General features: G+C 45.5%; 4 protein-coding genes across 4 annotated transcripts in view; 3 read left to right on the forward strand and 1 right to left on the reverse strand.

The window, feature by feature from the left end:
* LOC128716411 (high affinity cAMP-specific and IBMX-insensitive 3',5'-cyclic phosphodiesterase 8) overlaps window positions 1–2,098 on the forward strand; it is an 86,414-nt gene extending 84,316 nt beyond the window's left edge. Inside the window, exons 14-18 of the mRNA XM_053811331.1 lie at window positions 26–233; window positions 356–501; window positions 1,142–1,364; window positions 1,435–1,866; window positions 1,935–2,098. Coding sequence (XP_053667306.1) covers window positions 26–233; window positions 356–501; window positions 1,142–1,364; window positions 1,435–1,866; window positions 1,935–2,098 — 1,173 coding nt within the window. The remainder of the gene's footprint in view (window positions 1–25; window positions 234–355; window positions 502–1,141; window positions 1,365–1,434; window positions 1,867–1,934) is intronic.
* Window positions 2,099–8,069: 5,971 nt separating this feature from the next.
* LOC128716412 (protein lethal(2)essential for life-like) lies at window positions 8,070–8,814 on the forward strand. The gene is made up of 3 exons (XM_053811332.1): window positions 8,070–8,170; window positions 8,259–8,557; window positions 8,636–8,814. Exons 1-3 carry the CDS (start codon window positions 8,070–8,072, stop codon window positions 8,812–8,814), a joined length of 579 nt encoding a protein of 192 aa, XP_053667307.1.
* A 1,392-nt stretch (window positions 8,815–10,206) lies between these two features.
* Window positions 10,207–11,028, reverse strand: LOC128715564 (protein lethal(2)essential for life-like). The gene is made up of 3 exons (XM_053810470.1): window positions 10,922–11,028; window positions 10,542–10,846; window positions 10,207–10,406 (listed from the first exon to the last, which is right to left on the reverse strand). Exons 1-3 carry the CDS (start codon window positions 11,026–11,028, stop codon window positions 10,207–10,209), a joined length of 612 nt encoding a protein of 203 aa, XP_053666445.1.
* Window positions 11,029–16,543: 5,515 nt separating this feature from the next.
* LOC128716369 (protein lethal(2)essential for life-like) lies at window positions 16,544–18,303 on the forward strand. The gene is made up of 3 exons (XM_053811289.1): window positions 16,544–16,919; window positions 17,751–17,898; window positions 18,273–18,303. The coding sequence occupies exons 1-3, from the start codon at window positions 16,544–16,546 to the stop codon at window positions 18,301–18,303; spliced, it is 555 nt and encodes a 184-aa protein (XP_053667264.1).
* Window positions 18,304–18,527: the final 224 nt, after the last annotated feature.

An 18,527-nucleotide genomic window follows, 5' to 3' on the forward strand; every position in this document is an offset into this window, starting at 1 on the left:
TTTACACTCGTATCTGCACCGACAGCAAGGACCAACGAACATCCTGTCGTCCAGGCGCAGCTCGAACGACTCCATCATACGCGGCGGTGGCCGACCATCTACAGGGAGCATCGTTTTCAACAAAACCAAAGAATCTTCAGAACTGTCCGACCTGCTACAGACGGCCCTGGATTGGGATTTTGAAATATTTAAGCTAGAGGAACTTACCGAGAAACGTCCATTAGTGTGTTTAGGTAGGCGACAACGTCAACATCATCACGGTCGAGTGTCTTCGGTCCACTTTGTCCGTTTGTTAAACATTTCCGTTTTCTTCTCCTTTTCTCTCCCTTCCTATCGCTCTTCTTCCCACCTGTAGGATTAGAACTGTTCCGGCGGTTTGATGTGTACAATACGTTCAACTGTGACGAGATGACGTTCAAGCTGTGGCTCATTGAGATGGAGAAGCACTACCACAGCGAGAATACATATCACAACAGCACCCATGCCGCTGACGTGATGCAGGTGAGCGGAAAATAATTAAAATTAATCCTCTTCTATCTCATCGCCCAAACGAGAGGTGCCGCATTGCCGGCAGCATCAGCCTATTCCGTCGCTTTTCTCAGTACAAACCCCATTCGCTTTGACGGCTTTTGGTGGAGGGTCGAAGGATTTGTTTTGCCGATCCCCTACCTTCACATCCTTCTACATGCAAATCCACTTCCACGATGGCTCTCGTTCCTCGGTACTTTTGTTTCTGTTCGTGATGGGTTTTGTAATATCGTTTTCTGAATCTTCCGCCCGTCTACCTTCATAACAATTGTTGAGTGAGGCAGTTTGAATGCTCGTTGCACCGCCGTGGGAAAGCGGTTCGGTTGCTTTGTCGGATGATGGCTAAAAGATCTGGTTGTTGTAAGTAAACCGTACTCAAATGGGGAATAATTACATGAAACCCTTGATGAGTGCTCATCAAAGAAAAGAAGGAGCTTTTAAAAGTAGCACCCATCTCTTTATCTTGTGAAGAAATCTAATATCTGACATTGCTTTGAACGAGTGGAAGATTCGCCGAAGGAGACGACTTATCCAAGTACTTCGCAAAGCAATTTTACTCTGCAAACAATACCTCCGCTAATGTCCATTCGTTGCGTGTTCCGATGCGTTCCAGGCCACGGCAGTCTACCTGCAACAGCTGAGCAACCGAGAGATAAAAATAATGGACCGAATGGACGAAGCGACCGCTCTCATTGCCGCCGCAACCCATGACATAGACCATCCGGGCCGTTCGTCTGCCTTCCTGTGCAACTCCGACAGCTCGCTGGCCCTGCTGTACAACGACATCTGTGTGCTGGAGTCACACCATGCGGCGACCACATTCCGGCTGACGCTAGGTGAGTTACGCTCGGCACAAACACACACAACCGTTCAATTGCTTTGCCTAACGCGCCGCTCTGCTTTTAGCCGACGATAAGATCAACATCTTCAAAAACCTGGACCGGGACATGTACAAACTGGCGCGCTCCATCATTGTCGACATGATACTGGCAACGGAGATGACGCGACATTTCGAACATCTCGCCAAGTTTGTGAGCGTGTTTGGCACGGACGTTGAGTCGAAGGAACCGATACCGCCGGACAACGACGACAATCAGATACTAGTCCGGCGTATGCTGATCAAGTGTGCGGACGTGAGCAATCCAACGCGCCCGCTCAAATTCTGCGTCGAGTGGGCCCGCCGAATTGCGGAGGAGTACTTCATGCAAACGGACGAGGAGAAGCGCAAAAATCTGCCAATCGTGATGCCAATGTTTGATCGCACGACCTGCAGCATCTCCAAGAGCCAGATTGGCTTCATCGAGTACATCATACACGACATGATGGACGCATGGAACAGTGAGTTGCAACGTCCAGCAATGTATTTGCAAATTGGTCTGATTTCCGTTTTGCCTTTAATGTTGCAGGTTTTATCGAAATGCCCGAAATCATACGCTACATGGAGTTCAACTATTCGCAGTGGAAGCTGTTCGAGGAGCAGGGCATCAACACACTCAGCGACATCAAGCGGAAGCAGATGTCACTGCACGAAGAGACGGCAAGCACGATCTCCCTGGAGGAGAAGTTCTAGTAAGCGTCCTCCGCCGCGTTTAGGACTTGACGTCCATCTCGCTCGGTCACGTTTTCAACGCTATTTTTTTTGCTGGTACAAAACAAACACACATTGAGACGAAATTGTACGTGTGGCGGACCGGCGACCCACACCACTCAGCACCATCGCATCGCATGGCATCCCCTGCCATGTGCGACGAATCCGAGTGTCACAAAAGGAAACGAGAGGAATTAATGTAATTACGGATAACGCCAACGCCAAAGGCCAAACGTCCCATAACGTGGACAGCTAACGCGATCATCAATGGGGCGGATCTTCCTTCCATGATTGTAGCAGTATTGTTTTCATACCATCGTCATTTACCGCACATCCCAATCCTTACATTACAGAACTCGCAGAGTTCTTCGTGCATCGAGGAGCAGCGACACAGAAATGTTGGAAAATACACAACAAAACAACAAAAAAAACAATATAGAGCGAGAGAGTATCATCCGTTTGCACGTGCTAGGAATTGTTGTCCGTTGTAAAAAGAAAAATGTAACACTGCACCATTTTCTGTATCACGTACGTACGGCAAACGGTTGGCCACGGAGCCACAATTCAATTCGGGAGCGCACATGGAAATCACGGTAACATTATGTACATCAATCCATCTAACACACACACACCCAACACGCATAAATACACTCGTTTTTTGAGTTTATTTAGTTTCGCTTATTACCTGTTCGTTTTAAGAAGTTTGTCTCTTTTGTAAATTACGAAATAAGATCTACTAACTTCGCGGTTTTGTTTTAGGTTTTAGGCACATCGCGTAAGCGTCAGGGGGCGAGGGCGTTCAAACGATATGCCACGTACAATGGGAGATATTGCAGGGATCTGCTGTGTCAAGTTAATTCTCGACCGATGTGTCTGTTCGATTAGGTTAGGGTTAGGTAGTTTATTTTAATGCCATTTCCTCCCCTCCCATCAAACGCTCCCCCAGTGTTGCCCCAATATGTTAGTTTACTCGATTAAAATTTGAATCATACAAGCGGTAGGGCGAGCGACGTTGCTCCACGTAATGTTAAGCCCGGGGAGCTGTATAGATGTATTATCACAAAGTAGGCATAATTTATTAGCTTTTGTCACCGTATTAGTGCGCACAAAACCGTGTGCGTGTATGTGTGTGTGTGTGCGTGGTAGGCAATCCGTCACCTATCCAATTTACGCCAGAGCCCCCGGCAATAAAACAGTATTTATTGGACCCAGCGAGGGCAGCGATCATGGAATCAGCTCCATGCAGCCATATTAACTTGTACGAAATCTGCTTTCTCTCCCTATTGCTTATAGTTTTTTTTAAACAAACCGATGGAAACAGGTGTCATTGGCGTAAGATAGCAAATGTAGGTGTTTTTATCTTAGCCACTTTTTCTTCGTACATCGGCATATGTCTGTAGGTAGCCAAAGGGAAAGGTATCATTTAGCACAACACTACTTCGTTGATCGAAGCCACCAAGGAGATAGTAAGGAGTTAGATTTTTTTTTTTTGCAACCGATGTTTGGTAGGCGAAGTTCCTTAACAACAAAGCGACGGTTGGCGGGTGGTGAATTTTGAAAACAAATCCTGCCCAGATATAGTAGTAGCAGATACCGGTACCGCTTAAAATTAACCCTTCTGAACAGTGTGTGTTTGTATGTGAACGCATATAATTGTGCATATGTAAGTTACAGTAGATCAATGTTTCTGTTAGCGGATTTGCAGATTTGCTAAGTGCACCATGTCTTAGGGTCCTTAACGGTGGTCATACAGAAAAAAAAACACGCTTTCTTATGTTTATCTCAATATATTTGCGCTAGTTCGTTTATCGTGTAGTGTTTCTTTTCGCACGTCGCGTATTGCGTGCACCGTAAACAACCGGGCGCCTCCATGCCGCTCACCTGTCGCCGTCTTTCTTTCCATTTGCCAAATCCCAGCGCTACCGTTGAGACCTGAAATGGGTTGCATGAGCCAATGCTGTGCAGGTGTAGTAGAAAAAACAAAAAATCATCTATCGTGAATGTTACCGATTCAAGCTTTGTTGGGGCCGTTGGAAACGACTGCGATGGCGTACAATGGCCAAAGGTGTTTCCTTTTGCGTAAGTGTTGCGTTGTACTTTGGTAGTTGAATCTGTGTAGAGTGCGTATTGAACCGCGTCGTTTTCAACTCTTTTGCTTTGCATTGTGGAGCTTATAGACACAAACAGGAGATGATTATAATTAATCCAGCAAAACAAAAAAATCAGTAGATAATTCCCATTTATTCCTGCTAGTTGTTGTCCCCGCCTGTTTGCAAACGCCGCAGTCGGCAGCAAACAAACAAATGCACATCCACACGCGCGTTTACGAGTGCGTTGATACTATCCTACCGTACGTTGATGTGACAATAATAGGGAACATGTGATAATGTGAAATAACAAAACAGAAAACAAAGAAAAAGCCACAGATTTGCGGTGCATTCGACACTTTCGCGTACTGTTGCGGGGAGGGGGCGAAATGGGTGTGCTACCAAAGTGTTCGGCGTAGCCACCAAAGCGTGTAACCCACCGAAAGTACTTCCCAGCCTGAACAAAGCAGAAGGGTTCTATCATCTTGTACTAATTTTCCTTATGTAATGTTGATTTCTTTTTCCCACCCCACAAATTAGTCTGTTGTAGAAAATGATTCACACACTGAACAACTGATCCGACGGTTTCAACACTGAGCTCAAGCACTTGCGCTGTATTTGTGTACCTCCTGTTGCTGCATACAAGCACAATCGTACTATTACTGTCATCACCATGGTTACACAGGTCACAGTCACATCTATATACAAACACTGTTACTGAAATACAAATGAAAACGGCACAAATAACAATCTATTTGAACTATTTACTTTTTCTACTTTCTTCCTCTCTCTCTCTCCCCCCTTCTCTTTCTCGCACACACTCTCTCGCTCGCTCAGCTGACAAGAACGCTTCCGAAACATATTGCTGGTTTCCAAAAGTGCGGTCTAATTTTATCACAGATTAAAGCTACTAACGAAAACTTACTAATTTTCATCATACTACGACGCGATATACAAAACTGAGCAACACTACACATTAACACACACTCACACACATACACACTAATGCTAGATAATTGTATCGTTCTGATATGCTGGTCATATCTGGTTTTAAGCAAAGCACCGTCAAATGTTTCACCATCTTTAAACTGTAGAAGCGGAAGAGTGAAGCGAACACGAATAGGGCCATTTAATGGCATCCGGGGTGGGTAGTAAAGCAAAACCACTTTGTAAAACCGTGCGTCCGGCGCGGTGAATCTTAGCCGTACGGCATAGATAAGGCGTTAGCAAGCGAGTAATAAACAAAAATCAAGAAAGAACACAAATAATATATCTAAAAAATTGTACCAACCAAACCGAGAGCCGGACTGACGATAGAGTCGTTGGTAGTCGTGTTGTCTGTTGATGTAATTGTCTTATCACTAGCGAACATAATGCGCCAAGGTAAACCATCCTTTCTCTCACTGTCATTGGTAATGCATAAACAGAAAACCCGAAACATTGTAGTTTGAACGGATTAAAAAAAATCACACACACACAACCGTGCTGTGCTGTACACGACGCTAGATTATTTGAAGATGTTTGGACAACTGTATCTCACCGAAGCCTAAAAGCCGTGGGGAAATAAAATTAAAGCAGAACCAACCTGTTGAAACAACTTGGAAAACAGAAAAAAAAACCAAGAGCGGGGAGAAACCGATAACATGTAATACAAAATAAAATAAAAAACACCGCAAACACACTTATATACTATGCGAATCGATGTGGTCTTCAATAGAAAGGCGCGTGTTGGCTAAACAGGCAAACAAAACTGAACGTGAAACACGTCAAAAACACTCAGCTGTGCTACTAGAATGTGTTGATGGTATGGTACGATGGTTGGGGGATGAAAAAGGGATGAAGGGGGCTCCTTCCAAAACGTTACTGGCATCAGAAGTCTGATAAAATGGAAAATTTGAAGAAGAAAAAAAGAAAAGATGGCAAAACACAAACTAAAACTAAACCAAAACAAAACAGTGTAACGAATTGTTTTCCGCAAAATAAGTCTGTCTAATAAAGTGTAATAAGTGAAAATAGTAGTGAAAGTAGGTCGTGTGGCGTTTGGAGATTATGTGGAAGTAAAACACAAAGGAAAATTAAATTGCTGCCCACACATATGGACAAGGAGGCAAAAACGAATGTGTGTGGGAGAAGTGCATCGATGTGGTGTGAATCATCATGCTCCATGTGGAATCTCTTCCTGTTACGATGACGTACATTCCACTTGCTGTGTGGCGTTTGTTCTATAGAGCATCCAAGCTTAAAATAGAATGTTAGTGTTATGTGTATCACGTGCGACAGAAAAATGCATCCGCAGTGTATTCCCAAATTGCGGCAGCAGTCTTTTGGAGATCATTTTCCGCTTTGTATCACCTTAAATGTTTTCTCAGACCAAGGGTGCTTCAGGTTGGTGAGTTCAGAATACAAGGTTTAGGACGAAGATGATGATGAGTTCCAGCTTTTAGCCCGACAAAGGTTTGAGATGATCGAATTTCTCTATGGGAGTTCTCAAAAAGTTGATATTTAATTGTGATATCATGACACTGAAGTATCATATATTGTTGTATAAAATATAAGGCTACATACTACTTCTACGCATGAAGAATTCTGTAATATTTCGGAAATGTGTCCCAAAATCTTTGTCAAAATCAAAACTGCCTCCATCTCCCTCAAATGAGATCAGACTGGGAATTAAATTCATGATTAACATCTTACAACTATTTTTCTATCATCATTGCACACACACAGAAATGGCTTCAATTCATCTTGCCCCATTCAGTTGTGGATGAAGAAAAAAAACAAACACAATCGTGTCATTTCATTGAGCGGCGCTAATTGTCGTATCTGGCAATCTGTGACAAGCGGCAAATTAAGCCCCGTGCACCAATGCGGCACTTAATTAACCGCACGCGAACATTTTCACCGATTGCTTGAATTAAATGTAAATAAACAACAAGGCTAAAAATAACCCCGATGACAAAACCGCTCATAATGCATTCTTTAGCGTCGTGTAGAAACAATATTTTGCTTGAATTTGCAGTAGGAAATAATTGTCCATCGCAAACACGCACACACAAAAGAGAGAAAACTCAAAAAAAAAAAACAAAGCATGGCTTCCTGAGTTGGAGGAACTTATTTATAGCAAGCCAACGCACCCAGCCTGCCGGTGTCTAACCTTTCGCCAGCGTCTGTTGAAGAATCACATTTTAATAATTTACCTTCCTTCCCGGTGGTGGTGTGCCCATTCGCGGTGTGAAAGCTATTTTCGGATGCCACGAAAGATGCGATGCCCCACACAGGTGATCACACGCCCACCTTCGGCATGATCATACCATCCATCGAACAGCACGGCCTGCTTGATCCGTACTTGATCGTGGAAAATGCAAGGAAAACCTATGTCGGAAAATTTCTCTCCCGCTCTCTCATTTCTCACTATTTCGTTCTCTTTTGCCCTTGGGAGAAAAGTCTCTCGAAGAGTTTTCCTTTCGCGTAAACAAACACGGCTGGATTGGGGCATTGTTTTCTCTCTCACAAACCGTTTGCTCTCATTCTCGAAGGTCTGCTTCGACGACCGGTCGTTTTGTACCGCCGATGGAAAATCGGTCTCGGCTTCCAAAGGAGCAAACCCAATTCTCGCAGGGAAATGCGTATCAAGCGGGGTTCCAAAAATAGTGAGAGCAGTCACTATAAAAGTGGAAAACCGGTGCACGCAGGTCGTCAGTCAGTTCGACAGTCGGTGAAAAGTTGGTGCTTGTGTGAAAATTCGATTTTTGTTTTTGGTGAATCATTAAGGTTGGTGAAAATGGAGTGAAATGAACGATAGAAAATGGAGTGTGATATTTGTGCGTCTCATCTTGGTGCTTTCTATTTCTTTTCCCCCCCACAAGATGTCCGTGGTGCCGATGTTGTTCCGTGATTGGTGGGAGGATTTCGACACTCCACTCCGTTCGTCCAGGCTGCTAGATCAGCATTTTGGCACCGGATTGCGGTTAGTAGCATCAAACCCCACCTGAATCGTGCGAGTGATTCAAAGTCATTACTCATCTTTGCCGCGTTGTGCTTCCCTTTCCACACAGTGCGGACGATCTTTTCTCATCCTTCCCGGCCCGGGCACCGCTCTCGTCTCCGTCGCTCCTTCGGGGTGGTTACTACCGGCCGTGGCGTAACACCGCCCTCACGCGGCAAGATTCCGGCTCGACGCTTAACCTCGACAAGGACCGGTTCCAGATCATTCTGGACGTGCAGCAATTTACGCCGGAAGAAATCACCGTCAAAACCAGCGACCGGTGCGTCGTGGTGGAGGGCAAACATGAGGAGAAACAGGACGAGCATGGTTTCGTGTCACGTCACTTCACACGCCGCTATATGCTACCGGGTAAGCCCATCCGCTTTGGGTGATACAACGGAGAACATTCGCAAGATTAAGATCGTTTTTACTATTCCGCTCTCTTAGGTGGCCACGACCCGAACGATGTTGTGTCGACGCTCTCCTCGGACGGTGTGCTCACCGTGACCGCACCCAAAAAGTCGCTGCCAGCCCCAAACCCGGAACGTAGCGTACCGATCCAGCAGACGGGACAACCGGCTAAGGACAAGCAGGAAGCGCAACCGAGCGTAGAGGGAACGAAGTAAAGGTTGGGGGACCGCGTCCAGGGAGAAGGACATAATCGAACACACAGACACATACACACACACACACATAAACAGACGCAAGAGTATTAGATTGGATGTATTTGCTTAGAGTAGGCTCTACCGGGTGAGATTCGATCCATTTTCTGTCTATTTCTTTACTGAACTGATCGTACAATAAAGGAAAATGCGATTTTATTTTTTTGTCTAATATTGCTGGTCCTTTTTTATTATCTAAGTAAGGTACAGGTACATTAAAGACACCGTAAGAATACGCGAGCGTGTTTTTTAAGGTTAGACATTATCATGGCTGAAGATCTTCGCTCAATGTCTACCTTTCTCGCAGTACGAAAGGGAGTAAAGGATAGTGTTGGTAATTCTCAAGACATTAAAACAATTATTCATCACTTTAAGGTGTTGAATTTGAGCTGCAGCAGAGATATAACCCTCCAAAAACGCTTTGTTTCAGGATTGTTGTTACCAATAGAGCATACCATGATAAGTGCAACACTAGTTTCTATGAGATATCCTCTAAGATTCTCCTGTTATTATAGGATATTATTGAAGATCTTCTACTGATGACTCAGAATGTTCCAGTATTTTAAGTTGAATATCTTAGTAATATTACTAATCAAACGCACTGTGTGCTGAGCGTACTTTCGAAGTCGTCCAACACTTCAGCTATCCTGGGTCAGCACCGACAATAACATTGATGTTAAAGTATCTACAGTCTGAGAAAAATTCTCCACTCAAAACACCTGTCGCAATGAACGATGGTGGGACTATATAGAACTTATGTAGTTCCAGTGCTCACATACGCCTCTCAGACATGCACTTTGTCCAAAACTGACGGAACCCTCTAAGTCGCGTTCGATAGGAAGATGCATGGAAGAAGTTCTGGCCCCGGCCAATGGAGAAGCCGCTACAATGACGACCTCTATGAGCAGTACAACGGATCAGACCTGCCAGGCTCCGGTGGGCTGGCCACGTCATGAGAATGACACCGGACGAATCAGCCCTTACAGTCCTTTTAGATCGTCCACATGGACAGAGGAGGCGTGGTAGGCCCAAATTGAGATGGAGTGATGGTGTTGATGCGTCCTCCAGAAAGGCCTTTGTTGTAGATTGAAAGATTGTAGAATAGCCAAAACTCACAAACACTCAGCTGAGACACGAACCCTGTGACGTTCAACAGCTCATACACACTTAAAAACTCACAAACTAGTCTTACAACGCAAGCTTCTTCTGTCCTTTATTCCACTCAAAACGTTCACAAAACCTCCGACACTTCTTCGTTAATACTTTGCTAATCACTTTGGTTCATAGTACTGTCGGTAAACCAAACAAAAAAGAGGGTTGGGGGAAGGGGGAGGAGGGGGGGGGAGTTCCAGATGTTCATTTTCCATTGCTTTCGCTGGTCACACTTTCCGAAGTCGTCCGGACACTTTCCACCGTTCGCTCCTCTACGCGCTGTATCGGTACCGTGCGTTCGTACAACACTTCCGCCGCTGGTTGCTGTACCTTCTTGGGGGCCACAATCGTCAGCACACCGTCCGACGACAGACTCGAGATGACGTCCTTTGGGTCGTGCTCGTCTGTGAATGGGAAAGAGTCAGCGTAAAGAGTCAACGGTGATTAAACAGCCATCGGCCGCGTGTCGCTTGTTGTTTGGATTCTCTTCCATTTCAAGTGTTGTTTCAACATGAAAATCTAAACACGACCACACTGACCTGGCAGTACGTAACGGCGGACAAAGTGTCGCGAGATGAACCCATGCTCGTCCTGCTTCTCCTCGTGTTTACCCTCCACCACGATCGAATTGTTGACGGTTTTAACGGTGATCTCATGCGGTGTGAATTGTTGCACGTCCAGATTGATCTGCAGCCGGTCGGTGGTGGTGGGTCCGCTGTTGATCAGACCGTTGCTAAACTTGTACCCACCGAGCTCACTCCACGGACGTCGAAAGCTGCCCAGCCGGGATGAGCGCAAGTTCGACGAATGAAAGCTGGACGCCATCTTCTGCAGATCCTCAGAACTGGTGGGCAGACACAGAGAGGTCACGAATTAAGAATCATCCAATGCAGTTTTGTTGCGCACTGGCACAACGTACAACAAGCCCGTAGCAAACTGTTGATCGAACAGGCGCGATGTACGACGGGGATTTTCAAACAGATCGTCATCCCACCAATCGCGGAAGTACATCGGAACTGAAGACATTCTGTCTGTTTTCACCTTTAAAATAACCACTTTCACGTAAGAACACACTTTTACCACGCGTTGCCCGGTGCCGACTGAACCGGATTTCATCTTCCGTACGCGATATTTATATGACATCGGTCACTTAACACCCTGCCCAGTCCTTCCCGGCACTCTTCACGTCAGATTCTTCTCACCAGCTTCAACGATAATCCACCAAATGAGCATGAGAAGGCATCGAATGCAAGAAGAGAATTTTAATTTTGAGCCGCCCCGTTCGCCATTTATTTGATCTTGGCATGTGCATGTGTGTGAGAGAGAGCACAAACGCCAGCGTGTAACTCTTTAAGGGTTTCTAATGAAAAACTCACCCATAAGGCATGGGGTAAAATAATGCTCCCAACCCTTGCTGCTCCCAAGGGTTAAGGCCACATTTCATCCCGCAAGCACTTGGCTGAGTGTGCGAAGAACAATTGTGCAGTGTCGTCATGCCGGTTTGTTTACGAAAGATCACGCTCGATCAGCTGCTGCGTGAGGAAAGCGGGAAGTAGAATGAGACGGCCGCCTCTCGTCGCAATTCCGCCTCTGCCAGATCATCTGGTAAATTTAAATTAATGATTAAACAACGATAGCAACACGGTGTGGGTGGACGGCGATCGTTAAATCGATCGCCATTTTAAACGGGAGGATTTCGAGTCAATTGAATGGAAAATTAATAAATTGCTCTTTGGGGTGGCAAATAAAAGACATATATTATTTTAACCTAAAGTGGACCTAGTTAGAAGAGGATCGATTTAGATATTTTCTATGTAAAATAATGCATCAAAATACGTTGAAAAACGTTCATACGCCCCCTAGTGATAAGTAGTTGTTTACTTCGTCTCTTTCTCACACTGCTGAAGAATATGTTTGTATAGCGCGCGAGACATAAGTGCTTCGCAACCTGCCCAAGTGGGGGGTTCTCTGTTTGAATAACTCATTTTACCGGTGCGACACTGTTGATTTGAAATTCTATTCCCGACAACCACGACTCACTTGCCCGGGGGATGGACGATTGCTCAAAGGAAGAAGATGATGTGGTTAAGTATAATTAACTTTTAGTAATTTATCGAATCAATAATTGGCGCTCGGTAATTTAAGCATCTGTAGAGTGTTGTTGGGAGGAACGAAGACCGAAATACAAAGCTCGCGTAAGTCATTTTTTTTTGGACATCTTGTAAGGGATTTTGTTGTGTAGCAGATCGTCTAGAGCACCTTTGCTTCACAAATTTCTTAGGTCAATCGACATCCAATTCGGATCAATCAACACGAATCGGACTGGTTCTTGAGCTTTCACTAAAAAGCGCCTGTAGTTCAGCTAGGTTGAAGAGCCTTTAGAACACAAAGATAGTTATTATTCTATGTTCCATCATCGTGTATGTCGGGATCTCTCTTCGTTTTCTTTGCGTTGAAATTCCTATTTCTTTAGGATTTTTTTCTCAAACAAGCAAGGCATTTTGCACCCCTTGGAATGATGAAAGTGCTTTCTGCTTTTTTCGACGTACCTTAATTCTTAATTACTCTCCTATGTTTAATAACGATGTATCAGTGCGCAAAATAATACACAAAACAAATCCAAAATGCCATTATGAGCGCTAGCTCCCTGTGGTTTGTGCTTAAGTACTTATTTGACACAACACTCCATGCTCTGTACTCCACAATCTAGAAGTTTAAATGAGTATGTCAATAAAGCATAAATTCATCTAGAGGTGAGAACTTCAATTGTTCAGTTGAGGATTCAATTGCTGTAGCTCAACATATTTAGGACTAATTCCGGATCATCTCAGACATTAGCCAGGAAAGGAATATGTGTGGAGGAGCCGCTACAAATCAGTGGATTAGAATCGCCAGGCTCCGGTGGGCTGGTCACGTCATGAGAATGAGACCGGACGACCCAGCCCGTAAAGTTGTTTCGGATCGTCCACATGGACGGAGGAGGCAAGGTAGGTTCAAATTGTGCTGGAATAACCAGATGAAGGCGCTCGACCATGAGCGGTTTAGAGGACTGCAAGCCTGCAAGTGTTTGTAACGCTGGAAAAGTAATTAATTAAGTAAATAGGTAAGTAAGTCGAAGGAGGAAACCCGGAAGTCAGTCAGTCTCCAAATTGATGAGCGAATTGATCTAACATAGGAGATTCTTGGTTTCTTTTGGAGACTTCAACCAAGTTTGTTTACGGTGGCAATCTTGCTGCTGTTATTGTAGTTAACTTGTGTGTTGTAAAGATTTCCGTAGGAGATCAATTTATCCTTTTGGTCTTTAATCAAACGTGGCTACGTTAATTTACATCAAGTTAGTTAATAGTCAGTCACTGAGCTCAATTACGAGCAAGATCACCTTATTTCTGGTATCCACTCAGGTTTTTTTTAATGCAAATATATTGCTCTACGCATCTGCTACAGTAATTCTGTGTTAGTATTACGACGGGCGGCACTCAACTTCCACCAACACATCTACCCTCATGCATGTTGTTCTGTTTTCCTTTTGTTCCCCCGGGCAACCCGCTCGCTCGAGTACCGTTCCAGATTAAACCCTAATCTGGCACCAGCCGAACAATCCACCAACTGTTCATTGAAGTCGCATCAGCGATCGCAAACGCACCACACCCTTCGGTTGCTTCGGCTCCGCACCCCAACCGGCACAACAGCTGACCACCCAAGACCCAGATGCTCCCTTGTACGGTAATTATTACGCTACGCAGACCCACCCGCTCGGCCTGCCCTGCCTGCCCGGTCCGTGCATGGTCCACATAATAGAAACCACGTGTCCGCAAGCTAATCAACCGACCGGCCGCGCAAACAAACGCATCCGCGGCCCGCATCCACCCACGCGCAGCCGCGCATTTGGTTACACGCGCGAAATAACAATACCAAACAAAGCGTTACCGGCGGCACCAGCGTGCCCGATTGCGGAAGTGCCGACACACCGTTTGCGAACCTGTGCTCCCGGTGCTATTTATTGCGCCCTGGGATTTAGGGTTTTTTTTCTTTTTATTTGTCCTCACCGATCATCGGGTGCGTCGATCGAGGATCAAGCGACCACGACCGGCCCTTTTTCCACTCGGTTTTGGATAACCTTGGCGTAGTATTGTATGTGTTGGCAGTATCGGAAGTCGGTAAGTGCGATGTGTGAGTGTGCGTGTGTTTGTGTGTGTGAATGTCAACTTCACGCTTGATTGCATTCCGCGGGTGAGCAGGGTGTCATTGTTTCCGGTGTTTCTAGTGCAACGGTTGGGGTGGCAGCATTCCAATGCTTCACCCAGTGGGAACAGTAATATAAGCAATAGCGTTGGATTTATTGGACTCTCGAATGTTTGTTCTTTATTTACTGGAAATGATGGGCAAACATTTGGCAAAGAATTGAATTTAATTTAGCTAGAAGTTGTAATGTTCATCACCAAAGTTATTAAATTATTCGCGTACAGACTAGTACCTCTATTTGCCAATAGGTGGCGCCTCTGTTACAAGCCCGTAAATTAACTTTACATCAGTAATGCGTTTTAATTTCAGCTCAGAAATCATTTTTAATTCCATAAAAATAGTCTTATGTGATCTTAATAAACTCTATTATTACAATTATAATTAAATGATCCACTTTTGTAATAATTTTGCTATTCGTTTAACACATTTATTACACAAAACTCAAATCCCATAAATAAATTAATCATCTCTTACGATAATCAATGTTTTACCCACTCTCATTTGTAAACTTCGGATCGATCAATACCGATCAAATGGTCGTTCTAGTGCTAACCAGAACCGACCGTATTCCGTACAGCCGTACGATTTACCTGTGGTGGTATTCTTTATTTATACCTCCACCCTGGAACCCCTAGCGCCCAATGTGCCCGTATATTACCCACAAGCCGTTGTAACAAACGCGCGAATCGCGAAAAAGAGCGCCCAAGCCAAAAGTCACCCGTCCGACGATGAACATCAACAACAATCCACCCGATACGCCCGCCCCGGTACGATCCGATTTTTTTCCGCCTTGCTACAACCATAAAGGGTGCACCCTTGGTAGCACGCGAGCACATGGGATGGATGGGGCGGGTGGTAAACCATGCGAGAGGATTGGGGTAATGAAAGGGGGGAGGAGGGGAGGTGCGCAAAATCAAAACAAAATTCAAATCCATCCGCCACGAGCCATAGTCTCGCGGGCGCGCTCGTTGGAAGCGGTTCAACTTTTCCCTTGCCCAAGCAGCAGCAGTACTGGTACTCGGCCTCTCAAGTCGTTGCACTTCGTCGTCGAAAGCATCATCACTTACTAGTTAGTGCCTGTCACCGACCAACGTGTAAGTCAAAGACCCGCCGGAAGGATTCACAATCATCATCATCATCATCGTATATTCGTTTGTGAGCGTTTTTGTTACGACTCACTTTCGATTTGGTTCGCTGCCAAAAGGTATCCGCCAGTGGTCTGGCCCGAAGGTCGTGTTCTGGGGGAAAGTGATTAGACGGAACTTAGGACGGAGTCAGTGTCGATAGATACGCCTCACTGTTCAGGTGCTGCTTGCAGTGTGTACGCAAAACCTGGTGCTGGTCCAGAGCTATCTTCCTTCACCGTTAAGGTAAGGTGCTGCGCCATTACTTCAAGATATTGGAAAATCAAGGTCGTTTGGAATACTTCCAACCACAGTTGACCGTCGAATATACGAACAAGTGCGTCAGTTCGAGTGAATCAATAACAGATGGTTGGATAAGTATCAAATATGAGCCAGAATTAGAGGTTTCTACTGATTGAGAGGGACATTTGTGTAGCTGAATTAGAAAATCAATCTAAAAGTGCCAAGAATCTGAGACATCATGGAACTTTTCAAAGTTAAGGTTATCTCTTAATTGACAGTTGCTCTTCAACGGTTTCGAAGAAGGGCGAATGGTCCAGTTCCTATCATTTTCCTATTGTTTTTTTTCCCCAAGCCCTTAAAACCAACACTCAATCTACCCAAGTCCAAGTCCAAGTGCGAATTCGCGAATTCTTTCGCCACTGGTAACGTCCTTCGCCAAGTCTATATTTTTATTAACCTCCAAAATGTGCCTTCTCCCGAAACGTGCGAACCGAAGGGCGACTGTCGTTAACAAAACCAGGCAGCAGGCAGCTAGAACAATAGCGGAGCAAAACAAAAAAAGCAACCTCCCCGTCAAACACAGCACCGGAACGACAGCTCGGGCCCCGTCCACCGTGAAACTGCCCGGAGCGGCCGGGGCGCTTCACGATTTTTTGCCGCTATTTATAATCGGCCTAATCCACCGTGACAGTGTTAAATCGATAAATTGCACTATCAGCTCGGGCCACGGCCACCCCGAACTTCTTTTGTAGCGAATAGTTTATTATTCGCTTGTGCTGTGCAAAAATGTGCCTCCCATGACCTATCTCCTTCGCAACTGTGTGTGTCATCTTCTGGCTGCCCGGAAAGTTTCCTTTTTATCATTTCCCCCGATTGCGTTGTCCAATTGCAGGAACATTCTTCAGAGACCTACCTAACCTCGACCTTAAAGGATGTCGCTCGTTCCGGTGCAGTACCGTACGTGGTGGGACGATTGGGACCTGCCGCTGTACACGCGCGTCCTCGAGAAGTCGATCACGCAGGAGGTGCTCGGTTCGGATGACTACTGGCGCGTGCCACCGCTCGCACCACTGCGCTGGTCCAGCCTGTACCGGCCGTGGCGCTACTTCAGCCTGCGGGACGTCGGTGCCAAGGTGGACACGGATCGGGATCGGTTCCAGATCGAGATCGATGTGCACCAGTTTCTGCCGCACGAGGTCACGGTACGCCGCACGGACAAGTACGTCACCGTCGAGGGCAAGCATGAGGAGAAGCGGGACGAGCAGGGTTACGTGTCACGCCAGTTCTCTCGCCGCTATCTGGTACCGAGTAAGTTATCACCCATCCCAATTTGTCCCTTCGCTGTACCTATTCCTGGCACGATCTCCACTATTCTTCGCCCTCCATCAGCCCCTGCACCTACCGTCATCTGAGTTGGATCACCTGAGATGAAGGTATTTCTGGCACCGGGAATCTACTGCAACCCAGAATCGCGGGTTGCAACCTTCATGAATCATCCCACCGTCTGGCGTCTGTGTGTACGAACGACCCATCTTGATTGCACAATCCCACTGATGTCCCCTGATACACAGTCCTTGTATTAGTCACACGCGAGCTTTATTGTCGTATCGGGTTGGCATCGGGGCGTGTGGTTAATTTCGGGTACGGGGACATTGGTTTGAATGTTTTTTTTTCACTTTCGGTTCACTGCACGTCACTAGGTAAATAGTATTCATGCACGATTATTCGGTAAGTCATCGATTACGTTAGCGAAAGCCAGGTTAGAATAGAAGCGAGTTACCTTGAAGCTAAATTAATCCTAGAACGTAGAGCTTTTTGTCATTCTGCAACGATGTCATAACAAATCTATTCATATAAGTGTAAAGTTACACGCTGTTAAAGATTTGTAGCTTTCCTTTTCCAATTATAACACGCAAACTATAATAGACGCCAAAATGTATGCAATCAGCACGACATAACGCATATTTTATCTTGCGCGCCACATTTAATCAACCCAATCATTTGTCAGAGCCAATTTAAAGCTTCAATTATATAAAAAAGGAATGGATTATGACATCTCAACCTACTTAAGGGTCCTTTTTGCTCAGAAATCTAACAAAATCGCCATATTTTTCTATTCTTTTCTATACTCCTTCACAGTTGGTTATGATGCGAACCTGATCGTCTCTTCGCTCTCGTCCGACGGTATACTGACCGTCACTGCCCCGAGGATCGGACTGCCGGCGCCGAAAGTCGAAAAGTATGTCCCCATCTGGCACACCGGTAAACCGGCCATCGAGGACAAGAAGTAAATGCACGCATGCACGCACGCACCAAAACCCCCAAAACGCGTATTTCGGTCATTTCGGGCGGGTGGAATGAACGCTGCCGTGAAAGCACCGAGCACCATCGCCCACTTCCCACTCTGTCTCGTTCGTGGTGTGCTTTCCGGCCTATAAACCAATTGCCCTTACTGCCAGCGACCTGAAACGCTTCGTTCCAACTGCCCGTTCTAGCAACCGTTTCGCGAAACCGTTTACAACACGAATGTTGATCGCTTTTCGTTTCTGTTTCTGTTTCGTTTCATTTCTTTTTTTTACAACTGCTTCCGGTGGTTCTTGTTTCCTTTCTTTTCGTTTTGGTTTCTTTTCTTTCCTTTTTCATTTATTATTTTTCCCACAGTTCGCGGCGCTGCTTGACGTACTACAAGTAACGTCATTCGAATACATTTTTTAAGCGAATACCGACTCTCTGAATCTTTCCTCGAATCGATGTGGCTTTTATGCGATGCACCGGACATGTAAAACACCGCCGAAAGTGTGTCTGCACGTGGTATTTCCGTTTTGCGGTGAAGCATTCTCCGTGGAAAAATCTGTTTAAAGTGGTTTGACTTCAAAATGAAAAACGATCCGACTCAGCTAATTTTGTGTAGCAGCT

Source organism: Anopheles marshallii, chromosome 3 (assembly GCF_943734725.1).
Source record: "Anopheles marshallii chromosome 3, idAnoMarsDA_429_01, whole genome shotgun sequence".
Classification (NCBI taxonomy): Eukaryota; Metazoa; Arthropoda; class Insecta; order Diptera; family Culicidae; genus Anopheles; species Anopheles marshallii.